Raw genomic sequence first — 13,195 nt, forward strand, 5'->3', positions numbered from 1 at the left:
ATATATATAACATTAGACAAACACAAAAAAAAGAAATACAATGCAGCAATAATATACGAAAATCACAATTTTAAAAATAGAATTAATAGAATTAGTAGAATTACAAAAATTACAAGAATTGCTTTCAGTACGTTATCTATTTCATCTTAATAAGTTCTTTCAATTGTTTTTTAAACAAATTCAACGATGATGATGTTTTAATGAAGTCTGGTAGTTTATTAAGTTCTTGGAAACCTTTGAAAAATAAAGAGTTCATAGTACTGCGATAAGCAGTGCTGCTAATGTGAATGTCATTTTTACCCCGAGTGTTATAAGTGTGAATGTCTCTATTCAATATTATAAATGTATGAAAGCAAACAGGAGCCAGGTTATTCAATATTTTATATACAAAAATCATTGTGAAATAATACAATCTTTTTTCGACTGAGAACCAATTAAGCGTTGCTAACATAGATCTTATGGGGGTGAGACGATTAGTTCTCAGAATTATTCTCATGCCACGATTTTGAAGTTTTTGTAGCATATTCAGCTTAGTAAGATCAAACAAAAACAGGGCTGATGAGCAATAATCAAAATGCGGCTGAATAATTGAATTATATACCGTGATTTTTGTTTCGGTTGATAATTCCTGAGCTATACGAGAGAAAAAATAAAGTTTTTTAAAATTTTTTTTATGAATATAATTGAAATGGGTATTGAAGTTCAGAAAGTTATCCAACTGGAAGCCCAAATACTTGATATTCGATACAATTTCAATTTGTTCATTATTGATGTTTAGGTTAAGGCTATTAATATTAATGGTATCATATCTGTATTTACTTGTGAATATCATAGCCTGACTTTTATAGACACATTCAATTTCAATTTATTCAAACTCAAATACTTGCTAATTGATTGTAAAACATTATTCATTTTTTGAATAGCCGTATCTAGGCAGACGTCACTACAAGCAATTAAGGTATCATCAGCAAAGAGGTTAATGAATTCGCATTCCACAAAGAGGTTAATATCATTAATGTATAATAGAAACAATAATGGGCCCAAAACACTTCCCTGTGGAATGCCAACATCATTATCTAACTCAGACGAAACTTCAGACTTGAAACGTACCCTTTGGCTACGTTGCTGGAGGTAGTTATTTAGCCATTGGTATACCTTGCCCCTTATCCCATATTGCTTGAGTTTATCCAACAATATTTTACGATCAATGGTTTCGAATACTCTCTTCAGATCAAGGAACACAGTAATTACATATTTCTTATTATCCAATTGAGTTTTTATATGGCATAAAGTTAATTGTAACGCGGACTCGCATGAAAACTGTTTTCAAAATCCTGACTGATTATTCATTAAAATACAATTTGACTCAACATGATGTAATAACTGATCGTATACAGCCACTTCGAGTAATTTTTCGATAGGTGGTAATGTATTGATTGGGCGAAATTCATCAGCTTTATTGGTATTAGGAACATTTTGAATTGGTACAATAGTGCTAATTTTAAAACTTTGTGGAATTTCACCAGTAGTTAACGATATATTAACGAAATTTAGAATAGCATGTCCTATAGTTTCAAATATCTCCTTTAGCATCCTACAGTTCAATATTTCATGAATAGAAAATTTATTGTTCATGCCGCGGATTATTTTTCATAAGTGAGGCATTGTGAGTACTTCAAATTTATCGAATGGCATGTATATATTATTATTTAAGTTGGTCCAGTCTTCATTAATATTTATACTATGAACTATACTGTGAATGCTTTCAATAAAGTAGTGATTAAAACTTTGTGCTATTTCTAATTTGTCTTTTATAGTTTTTTGCCCATCTAATGTATCAAAAATTATATTGAGTGGAGTGTTCAGATCATTTTTATTAACTAATTTTTTTAGTGTTTTCCACATTTCTTTTGGATTGTTTCTGAATATATCAATCTTATCAAAATAGTACTGCCTTTTCTTTACTTTCAGAAGGTTTGTCACCTCATTTCTAAACCGTTTGAAAATTTGCCATTTACTTTGAGTTTCATTATTAGAGTTATTTCGGAAATCTCTGTAAGCTCTGTCCCTTAATTGAATTTTATCAAATACTTCATAATCGAACCATGGAATATTTGACTTATATCGACACTGTTCTATAGGCGCCATATCGTTGATTACTTTTTCACATTTTTCCAAGAGATCGCGATAAATAATTTCAACATTAGCGGAGTCCAAATTGAAAGTTTGCATCATAAGACTAATTTTAATATTATCTAAATTTTTAACATTAAGTTTTTTGAATTGCTTCACATTAACTTCAAATTTGATGCTATTAATTGAATTGACTGATATTATCGAGTGATCAGTGATTTTGGGGCAATTATGAATTTCAGTTTTTAAATTATTGAGATTACTCAAGACATAATCAACTAGTGTTTCGCTAATATTTGTAACTCGGGTGGGATCATTTACACATTGTTCAATTCCATATGATAGTAGAAGGTTTTTCATTTTCTCACCATAAAAAGAATTAGTAAGCAGATCTATATTAAAATCTCCAACTACAATGCAATTTTTATTCGAAGTGAACAGAACAAATACAAATCAATTAACAGAATTTAAGAGAAAAGAGAAAAAAAACACCTCAAAAGTGCTGCTTCGTTCTCTCCTGTTCAAAAAAGAGGACATATGCCTTCTCACTCACAAGCGAAATAGGTGAAATTGGGCACACATTTGAATCGTTGTATTCATGCCACGTGCCACCATAAGGGTGTCTACAATATGCTGTGTAATGGCCGTTGTAAGTAGTCCCACTTACATGGGACTACTTACAACGGCATATAGATTATAACGACAAGGGACCACATTGTCTGCTGCATAATTTCTCATATCTAATTCTTCTGAAGAAAATTCGATGAAAACATTCAATTTGTCTCTGAATCTTTCCGTTGGAGAGAATCTTTTTAAATGAATTATTAAAATACTGGGAAATTTATGGATTGTGCATTTTCTTCTTTCCTTGCACCTTGCTTATAGACTGATCGAATTAGGGGTATATTATACTTATCAAGCCTAATCGGTCCCAAAATATCTTTATATTTGCAGAAAAAAGAAAAATTCTAAAAGCAAGAATTTAAATTGGCCGCGTGTCTGTTGACCAATAAAATTGATCGTGTCTAGAGCGGAGTTGCCAAGTGTATCGGTGTTAGTATTCACACGCCCGTGTTAGGAATCACACGTTAAAAGGTAAGACCTCGTTAGTCTTCAGTTCGCACAAGTTTCTCAACTTCTGAGAGTTGTCGTTCGTATGGGGGCAACAGCTAATTAACGGAAAAACAGATTTTAAAACAGATTTAATATCCAATCACAGATCCGATTATCCATTTTGACAGACGCCATTTTTGTTGTTATTGTTGTCAACTCGGTGTGAAAACAACTGTTATAATTATCTAATTAAAGAACTTTTTTTTGTGAAAGGTAGGTCTCGGCGGGTGCCTATTTTGCTGCATATTCCAAGTCATTAGTTTACATTCTGAAAAATATTTTTTCAGGTTATTTTTGAATTGATATGTTCTGGAGTAATTTTACATTTCACTGTATATATTTTTGCTTCTCTTTTCAGTCACCATACAGCTCCTTGGCAGAAATAAAATAAAAATTAAATCAAAACTTTCCATCCTTCGATAAAAGACAAAGTCTGAAATGAATGTCATATAAATAAAAGGGGCCTACTAAATACCACCTACCATTTCAATTTTTCATTCTTCATTTCGGTACTAAATGCAAATTTTTCAAGTAAAATTCATCGATCATTTCAAAATCGACTCTTGGTAAGTCGTCGGGAGTCAGCTTTAACAAAACTAGGCTCAACATTCATTTTGAAAAATACGAAGTTTGTGAAAATCGTTGACATTAGAAAGAGCACATTGTCGCATTCACTACAGAAGGCGCTGGCTGACTGGATGACAATATGGCTAATATACTAGTAAGTTGAATTTATTTTTGGTGGGTAGCATGAATGCATAATTGATTTATTTTATCAGAGTTCATGAGCATTCGAACACCATTTGAAAATACAGCTCTTTTAATTCTATTTAGAATCATATTTAGATATAACTTGTACTATATCAGTTATCAAGGCAAATATTATTGTCCATTTTTATGCTTAATTCGTGGAATCGTGCGATCTTATTATTATATATTTATTTGTTTGCTGGTTTCATTCTTAAAAAAAAATGAATGAATAATTACAGAAAATTTTAATTGATCGCTCATTTTCTCAGGAAAATGAAGTACCCATATCACAATTTTTTGGTTTATTCGGCATTGAAAATGCATGTCATATCGGATCTATTCTGCTTATTTTTGCAACATTGAGTTTGAACTTTATCTTAGCTGACAGCTTGCGTAGAAACAATTCGTTTTTTCATTGAGTTTAGTTTGTGTGTGTTTTAAAAGTGTTTTACAGATATATTTGATTATTAATATGGTGCATTCTTGTGCTGATTTTAATTGTGCGGAAAGGCACAAGAAAACAGAAAGCGCATTGGTTTATAGATGAGTTATTTCATATAATGAGTTTAGGTTCCCAAAGGATAAAATGCAAAAAAAAAATGGGTGAAAGTATTTAAAAGAAAGAACTACAATCCTTCTACTCTTCCAAGACGTTATAGAAATCATTTAAAAAGTGACTATAAATGAAAGGGAGACGAAAATATTGAATTTAATGACACAGTTTTTTATTTCAACTTCAAGTTTTCTCCACAGAAAGTATTATCTGGAGTTAATACTGTCGCTGAAAGTATGATACCTACAGTTTACTTCATTAAATTTTATCATATGATTAATAGTATTACCTCAGAAGCTTTTGTTGGATCAGTTCGAGTACAATCAATTCTGTCTATACTTGACTTCATTCAACCTTCCTCTCAAGTTTTGGAAAATTCAACAGATTACCCAAGCGAGCCTATAACGCTTGAATTTAGTAGCTATATTAAAAAGAGGTATGTATGTTGGAATCGTTTTTTTTTGTAATAAAATTGTACAGATTGAGGATTGTAGAATAAATTGAATATTTGAAATGATTCTTTCATCCAGTTTGCTTTATTTTTGGATTTTCATAACTGTATATTATTAAATAATGCATAAAATCATAGTTTAGGTGTAAATATTTTGTGATCTATCGACTTTGTGTACTGATTTTAGATATAGAACTTATTTCCAAACATGATTTATCGTGTACATTTTATTCCATGTGGAGAATTTTTCATAAATTGAAACATTAACGGGTTCATATACACTTCCATAATCAAATTTATAATTACAGGCTCCGTAAATTTTACGATTTGGCAATGTTGATTATTTCTATTGTTTCGATTGGTCAATCAAACAAGAAGCGGGAATAGGGTCGTGACGTCATCACCTTACCACATTCGATTTTTAATAATTAATTACAGGAAAACTACGGTATTTAGAGAGATGAAACAAAGTGCACTGTTTTTTAATTTAACATTTCTATCAAGTGAACTATAAACCAAAAATCATGAAACAAGCCTATTAAAACTTTTATAAATCAATTTTGTCTAAACAAAATAAAAATTACAAACAAATACAAAATTTATGAGGAGTATTGGAATCAGACTATTATTCACAAAAAAAATTTGAACTTTCATATGTTACTTGCATTGAAATTCTCAGTTCCCAGATTATATATTGAAATGGAATCACACTAGGTTACATGAAGAAAAATTTGGTCAGTTTACAGGGGACTGTAGAAATGAAATATCTACAGATTTTAGAGAAAAGTTGAATGACATTTTTCAGTGTAATAATAATGCAAATGCAGTTTTATAATTTCTCATGAAGTATAGCTTGAAACTGTAAAAACAAAAAATATTTTAATAACAGAGTGTCAATTAAAATTTGTAATTGTATGGTGAATAAAATAAATGTATTGTCCGATGTTTCCGGGTTTATTAGCGGTGGTCTGTAGGTTTCTATCTGATGTTTAGTCTGCTTCTGTATCTGATTGGTCCGACCCTTCTGTAATTATTTGAAGAATCTTTGTGCTATGTCAACGTATTTCTATGGCCTCTCTGAATAACCTCGGATAGTACCTTCTGGTTTTATCAAAAACTTGCATGGTTTCGAAGGCAGTGTCATGGTTGTCCTCTGAGAGAATTTATCTGTTTGACCATAGCAGCAACTTCTTTAATGCTCAATCAAGCTAGTTTTAACGCCTCTTTTCGTGGTGCTGATGTAGAACAAATCACAACTGCACGCAATTCGGTATAATCCTGGGGTACTTAATGGATCCCTGGAGTTTTTTGCTGACCTGAGACTATTTCTCTATGGTTCTCGTGTGCTCGAAAATGACCCTGACTCCATAGTTTCGAGGATCCTTTCAATTCAGTCCGTCACACCGCTTATATAGGACAGAAAATGTCTTCTATTGGCCGTAGCTTGATCTTCTTCTCCATGATACAGCAGTGAGAAATTATATTTTTAAAAATCCAATAAATGTATTGTTACTGTTTTATGATGATAAAGTATCCTGACCGTTTTTCCTCATTCAGTAGATTTCTTTGGCAGATTTAGTCGATATAGAAATACTAATAAATAATAATGAATTACAAACACAGAAAAGTACAATGAGTAACCTCAGTTGCAATAAATATTTTGAATTTTTACTGATAACACTTCGCTCTCACAGTCAGTGTAGGAATAAAATTTTTTAAATTGAGTTATCGTACACAGACGATAAAAATAAAATGAAAAAACAGATTAAATATATAAAGAGCTTCATAATGTGAGATGCAAAAACTTTGTATTACATCTTTCCTTTCAAATCTCTTCATATGTTTTCCATGTTTCCATGTATCTGTACAATAACTCGATTTTGAGAATTTTATTCCTAAATTGACTCCGATAGTGTAGTGTTATCACTGAAAATTTCAAATATTCATTGTAAGTGAAGTTACTCATTGTACATTTCTTTCTTTGTATATTTTAGAACCTGAAGATGGCAAAAATGTCGAAACTTACGTCGTTATTGTATCATTAAACATGATTATATAGTATTTACTATATAAAATATAGATGTTCCTATAAGTGTTCTTCATAAATCATTCAGTCATTCACTTAATTTGTCAACAACCAATATTTATGTTGATAAATTATGCGGCCCTGATAAAATTATTTTTATTTACAGTGTTTTCACACATTTTTATTGAATATATGTTTGTTTCAGAAATGATGCTCAGGTTCTCTCCTACACTGTAGGCTAGGTTCACCAGATAGGCTGTGTCTGTACGCTTCAATAATGAAAGAGGGCATGAGAGTGATTATTGAGTTCCGAAATCATGGTCCCTGAATAAAGATAATGAGCCAAGATTGACTACCTTCGTCTGTGGTATGGTTTTGATTTCAAAGAGTTAAAAAGACATTTCGAAATTGGTACGTAAGGGAGAAATCTGCTAAAATAAGTGACAGTTTTGGATAGTTTGTTATAAAAGTTCTTGGTTTGAAAAATGTTCACTTCTTGAAGACTTATATAAGTTATAAATTATTCATGTCAGTTGCCAGTTAGATAAAGAAGTTTTTGAATAAACAAATTGATCAATAAGTATACCACTCATTTTCATACTTTTTTCATTTAATAATGAAAATATAGCAATAAATGTAACAATGTCTTGAGTGTACTGTCTTCATGAAGTGAAAAAGGTTAGTTTTTTCAGTAGTTTTATCTTTAAGTCTCTAAAAGTCCAATAACGGATCAGATTTACCTGATCTGAGTTTTTTGAGGGGGATAATTTTTTGTTCTATAATCATGTTCTTGGAGTCTGTACGAGGGTGGCCTTTTATGTTTCGGGATTTGGCAACCCTAGTGTTGCAATCTGGCACATGACAGCTCTATCGTGAAGTTGGACATTTTTGAGCTTATACGTACTCAGAACGTTTTGACATACACGCGCGTTGTTTACAGTAACTTAAAAGATTCATCTCGGCCCTAAAATGGAATTGAATCGTGAACATTTTCGTGCGATTATTTTTTACAATTTTCGACGTGGATTAACTCAGCAACAGTGCATGGATGAACTTAATTCAATTTTTGACGATGAAACTCCATCAAGGATTAGTGTTTATCGAATCGATGGTATGGTGAATTCAATCGTTGTCGTAGTTCACTCCAAGACGAATTTCGTGAAGGTCGTCCAAAATCAGTTGTTGTTCCGAAAACCATTGATGCTGTGCGCGAACTGATATTGCAAGATCGTCATGTGACCTATCGTGAGATTGAGACAACCTTAGGCATTAGTGGGACTAGCATACATTCAATAATGCATAAACATTTGACTGTCAAAAAAATTTGTTTGCGTTGGATGCCACACAATTTGTCAATCGTTCAAAAAAAGGCTCGTGTCGATTGGTCGAAGGAAATGCTCAAAAAATACGACCGCGGTGCTTCGAAACACGTCTGTGACATCGTGACAGGTGATGAATCGTGGATTTATGCGTATGAGCCAGAAAGTAAACAGCAGTCGACTGTATAGGTGTTTCAAAATGAGCCAAATCCAACAAAAGTTGTTCGCCACGAAGCATTTCCAAGCAAATGGTCGCCTATTTTTTCGGAAAAACTGGACATGTTGCAACCACTAGAATAATGCAGAACAGTCAATTCTGAGTGGTACACAACCATTTATTTGCCAGTTGTCTTCCGATAAATCAGGAAAACCAACCGCCGAAGACTGATTACTATTCACCACGACAATGCAACCTCTCACACATGGGCTCAAACAACTGCATTTTTGAGCACCCAAAACATCGATTTGATGAGTCATCCGCCGATAGTCCTGAATTGGCACCAAATGACTTCTTTTTATTCCCGTACTTAAAAAACAAACTGAGTGGCCAACATTTTTCGACACCTGAAGAAGCGGTTGCTGCATTCAGAATGCATGTTTTGGAGATACCTCAATCAGAGTGGCAAAAGTGCTTCGACAATTGGTTCAAACGCAAGTAAGTGTATAGATCTTCATGGGGAATATTTTGAAAAACAATAAAATGATTTTCGATGATTAATATTTGTTTTTGTTCTCTAATCCCGAAATATAAAAGGCGACCCTTTTATAGCTGTCAGTAAAAGTTTCAAATATGAATTCAATGTTACTTCCAGGCACATAAAAATAATTATGTAATTTCGTAATAATTTTGGTCTTTAACATCTAAGCCTTCAGTATATGATTGTTGGTTGGAAAAATAACATCAATAAACTTTTACCACTAGTCGGTCACATAATTGACGCCTTTTTCAATAGTTATAGAAAAAATATTGAAGGTGATATTTCAATTATTTCTCAACATAAATTAGAATAAACTCAGAGACAATAGATATAAATGAAATTAACTTACTTTATATTTGTCCATATCCTTTCTACAAGTTCAGGAATATCAAGCTTTCCCCGATGAGCTCTTTTGAAAGGTGGATTCTTTATTAATAAAGTAGCCAATTTATGCTTCAAACCAGGATCTGGATCATTCTCCAAGATATCAAGAACATGTTGAAGATCTTCCCATTTACCATCAGCTCTAACAAAATCTACTAAACATTCCAATGCTGCTAACCTAACATCTGAAAAATGTTATAAAATTATAAATAATAACCAATCTCAAATTTTAAAACGCCTTGAATAGAAGATAATTTTTATGTCGAAGATAAGAGTGACTTCAGTCTCTAAGTTTCAAGTAAACTCCATAAAACCAAAGATTAGATTAGAGCAATAAAAAAAAAATATATTTTCTAGTTTCCTTTTCAAATTAGTAATCGTATTTACAAATGTCTCCTTGCCATGTATTTAATATCCCTTTATATAAACTGTTGTTTCTTGGTATGAATAAATATATTATTATTATTATTACGTACGAAAGTAGTTACCAGACACTAAAATCAAATTCAGTATAGTTTATGACTATTCACATCATGATTTTGCTGGTTTTTAATTGTATCCTCGCCTGGTCAGGGACTTGGTGCTAAGGCTATGGCACAAGAAGTAGAGTAACCTATACCAGGACATGATACTAATAGTCGACGCTTCTGACACAAAAAAAATAACAGTAGCCTTATGTCTTGGCCAGACTGAAAATCCACAAGTGCATCAATTGCACTGTGAAAAATCATTATCATTCTTATTTTCAGTCAACATGTTGCTGGATATATGTTCAAAGACACAAGGTAATATTAAATCATGATACTACTTGCTATCAAAATATCAAAAAACATGGGAAAGAAAGAATTTTTGGCTACTACTCCATCTTTATACAAAAAATTGTAGGAAACTCTTTACAAATATGTGTAGATCATGCAAAGAAGTAACTTTCAGACACAATATGGAAGGAAAACCCCTTTCAATTCAACTACTTTCATATAAACATTGAATTACATGAAAGAAAAACTATTTTCGAAACAACCACTTTTATATGAACATTGAATTATACAAAAATACACTTTTTCCTATATATCTATAATTCAATAATCATATAAAAGTAGTTTGGAAAGTAGTTTTTCTTTCATTTAATTCAATGTTTATATGAAAGTAATTGTTTCGAGAGGGCTTTTTCTTCCAGTTTGTGTCTGAAAGTTACTTTTCTGCATGATCCACACATCTTTGTGAAGAGTTCATTCTGAAATCAATTTCTTTCTTCTTTTCTTTTGAAGTTTCCCACTTTATTAAGGTGGAGAAGTAGAAAGACAAAATCTTTCTTTCACAAAAATTAATCTTTCCTAAAAATTAATCTTTCCTAAAAATACACCTCTTTAAATATGTTATAAAATATATTACTGTTCTCAATTCATATGTATGAAAACTCAATCGATATCTTCTAGTTTTCCATCCTTGTGAATGTGGTGAAAATACATTACTTCTTTTCAACTAATTTTACAGGAGAAAAATTTCAAACAAAAACCAAATGCAAGTATTGTCCTTAAAAACCAACAAATTACTCACCAATGAAATTTCCATATGCAGCATAACTCTTAAACAAGGTAGGTCGGCTTGGCAAATGGCCAAATTTCTGCAATTTTCTTATAACTTTTAAACATTCTACGGAAACCGTATACTTGTAGCACGGTAATGCTTTCTCTAAATTCAGCAGTCTAGTAACTTCCTCCAATATCAACTTTGTATCAGCACTCAAGCTCTCTGCTGTTATAGGAGTTCCTTGAGCCAAAACTGACACAACTGGGGTTATAGTGCAACCCAATGCTTCCACTAATGCTGCTCTATAATAATTGTCGGAATGTCGATTTTTAGAATTGTCATTGTATTTGAACAAATCTAATAGAAAACGGATCACTTCTGGGGGGCAAATCCCATGGGTATTTCTAAGTCCTGCCATAGCTAAGGGAATAGTTTTTTGAAGAAAGTAATGCTGGAAATTTTGGAAGTTGTTCTGGCGGATAATGTGTGGTGCAGCAAATGAACCGAAAAACTTACGAAAAATAGCAAGCATAGCGGGAGGACCAGCCCAATTTGCCACCATTGCATTTGCTACCTAAAACATTGAAAACATATTGTTTTGTTTTTATATTCATCTGACAAAAAAACTCGAATTTTGTGCCTAATTAATCTTCATAAATGATTTTTCAAATTAGAAAGATATTGAATGTTTTGATGGAACTTTATACTAGAATAACAATGCTAAGAGTATCATATGATTTAATATATAGAATATGGAACCTCTGGCATAAAATGAATCGATTGAAAATATTTTTCCCACACACAGAAAAATAGGTAAAAATTGGGTATCAATCAAATAGTAATCAACATTAGAAACGATAAAATACTAAGATTCAATTTAATAACTCTCATTATGTGAGGTTATGAGTCGTCTAGATGCTTATTAAAACATTAACATTTGGTCTTAGTCATCTTGTTTAGCAAAACAGATCTTCAGAGGGCAATTCACAAATGACATGGCATTGTTTATTTGTCAATAGTAGAGTAGAGTAGAGTTTATTCTCTTGTGTGACAATTAAAAAAATTGTATACAGTCGTCAAAAAAATAGTAAAAGGAAAATTTTGTACTTGCAGAAACAAATTTAAGCTATTTAAAATGTAAAATAAAGTTATATATATATATATATATATATATATATATATATATATAACGTGAATTATCATCGGAGGCGAGTGCACGCGGTTTCAGAGCTCCTCGAATATGAGCTTCAAATGTTGCAAAACTAAACCCTTTCTACACTACGTGTGTACGAAATGTTTCAGTGTATTTCATAAAAGTTGTTTATTAACGAATTTTAAGAAAAAAGTGACTATGGTGGAAGATAACAAGATCATCTGTTGTAAAAACATTAATGAGGGTACCGCCGAATATGATGATAAAACTACCCTGCTCGAAAAAACCATCAATGAATTAGTTGATGAAAGTGACCTGAAAAGTAATCATATTGTGAAGTTGAAGAAAGAAAACGAAGCAATTGTTCAGCAGGCAATAGATATGGAATCTGAAATGAACACTTTAGTAGAAAACCACAAAAAAACAATAGAAGAATTGGAAATTAAAATCAGGATTCTGCAAAAAGAGAATACTAAAAAATTAAAACAAACAAAAACAGCAAGTTCACAAACAAACAATTCAATGAGTCATAAATCTACCACAACTGATATACAAGCAAGGGACCAGTCCAGTGGCGGAGTCAAACTAATTAAAATGGGTAAAACTGACAATGAAGTAGTAAAAACTTCTATAATATCGGAAACTAAAATGATCAGACCTGACAGAAATGAGACAATATTGAATCTTGCTAGTTCAAATAAAAAAATAATTTTTTGTTCAAACTATTATGGTAGAAATATGGCAGGCTATCTCCAAAATCTAACATCTCACTTCACAGTGGAATCTTACATAAAATCTAATGCTGATCAAGACACAATTTTGAAAACTTCGGTATCATGTGCAGAAAAGCTGACCAAAGATGACGTGTTAATTATATGGTCGAAAGAAGAAATAAATACTGGAAAATTACTATCATTTATCGAAAGTACAAGTCACACAAATTCCGTCATAATTACAAAGCCGTACACCTACAACAGATGGAGCAAAAATGACGTTATTTATGAAAATAACCTTATGTTATCCAAGAAGCTACGTAATCTTACTAGTTCAGTAAAACTTTTTGAATGCAACAGCTATCTGAAATG

General features: G+C 31.8%; 1 protein-coding gene and 1 long non-coding RNA gene across 2 annotated transcripts in view; both read right to left on the reverse strand.

Moving 5' to 3' along the window:
• Taf2 (TATA-box binding protein associated factor 2) overlaps positions 1–13,195 on the reverse strand; it is a 42,977-nt gene that overhangs the window by 2,314 nt on the left and 27,468 nt on the right. The window contains exons 10-11 of the mRNA XM_074175339.1: positions 10,985–11,531; positions 9,393–9,612 (exon numbers count right to left, since the gene is read on the reverse strand). Of these exons, the coding sequence (XP_074031440.1) occupies positions 9,393–9,612; positions 10,985–11,531 (767 nt within the window). The remainder of the gene's footprint in view (positions 1–9,392; positions 9,613–10,984; positions 11,532–13,195) is intronic.
• On the reverse strand, positions 1,833–9,377 carry LOC141482299 (uncharacterized). Its single transcript, XR_012465447.1, has 2 exons — positions 3,729–9,377; positions 1,833–3,679 (listed from the first exon to the last, which is right to left on the reverse strand). It is a non-coding gene; the product is annotated as an uncharacterized lncRNA (long non-coding RNA).

Source organism: Leptinotarsa decemlineata, unplaced genomic scaffold, assembly GCF_025532065.1.
Source record: "Leptinotarsa decemlineata unplaced genomic scaffold, Ldec_3_MD MMD2_tig00001019_RagTag_RagTag, whole genome shotgun sequence".
Lineage (NCBI taxonomy): Eukaryota > Metazoa > Arthropoda > Insecta > Coleoptera > Chrysomelidae > Leptinotarsa > Leptinotarsa decemlineata.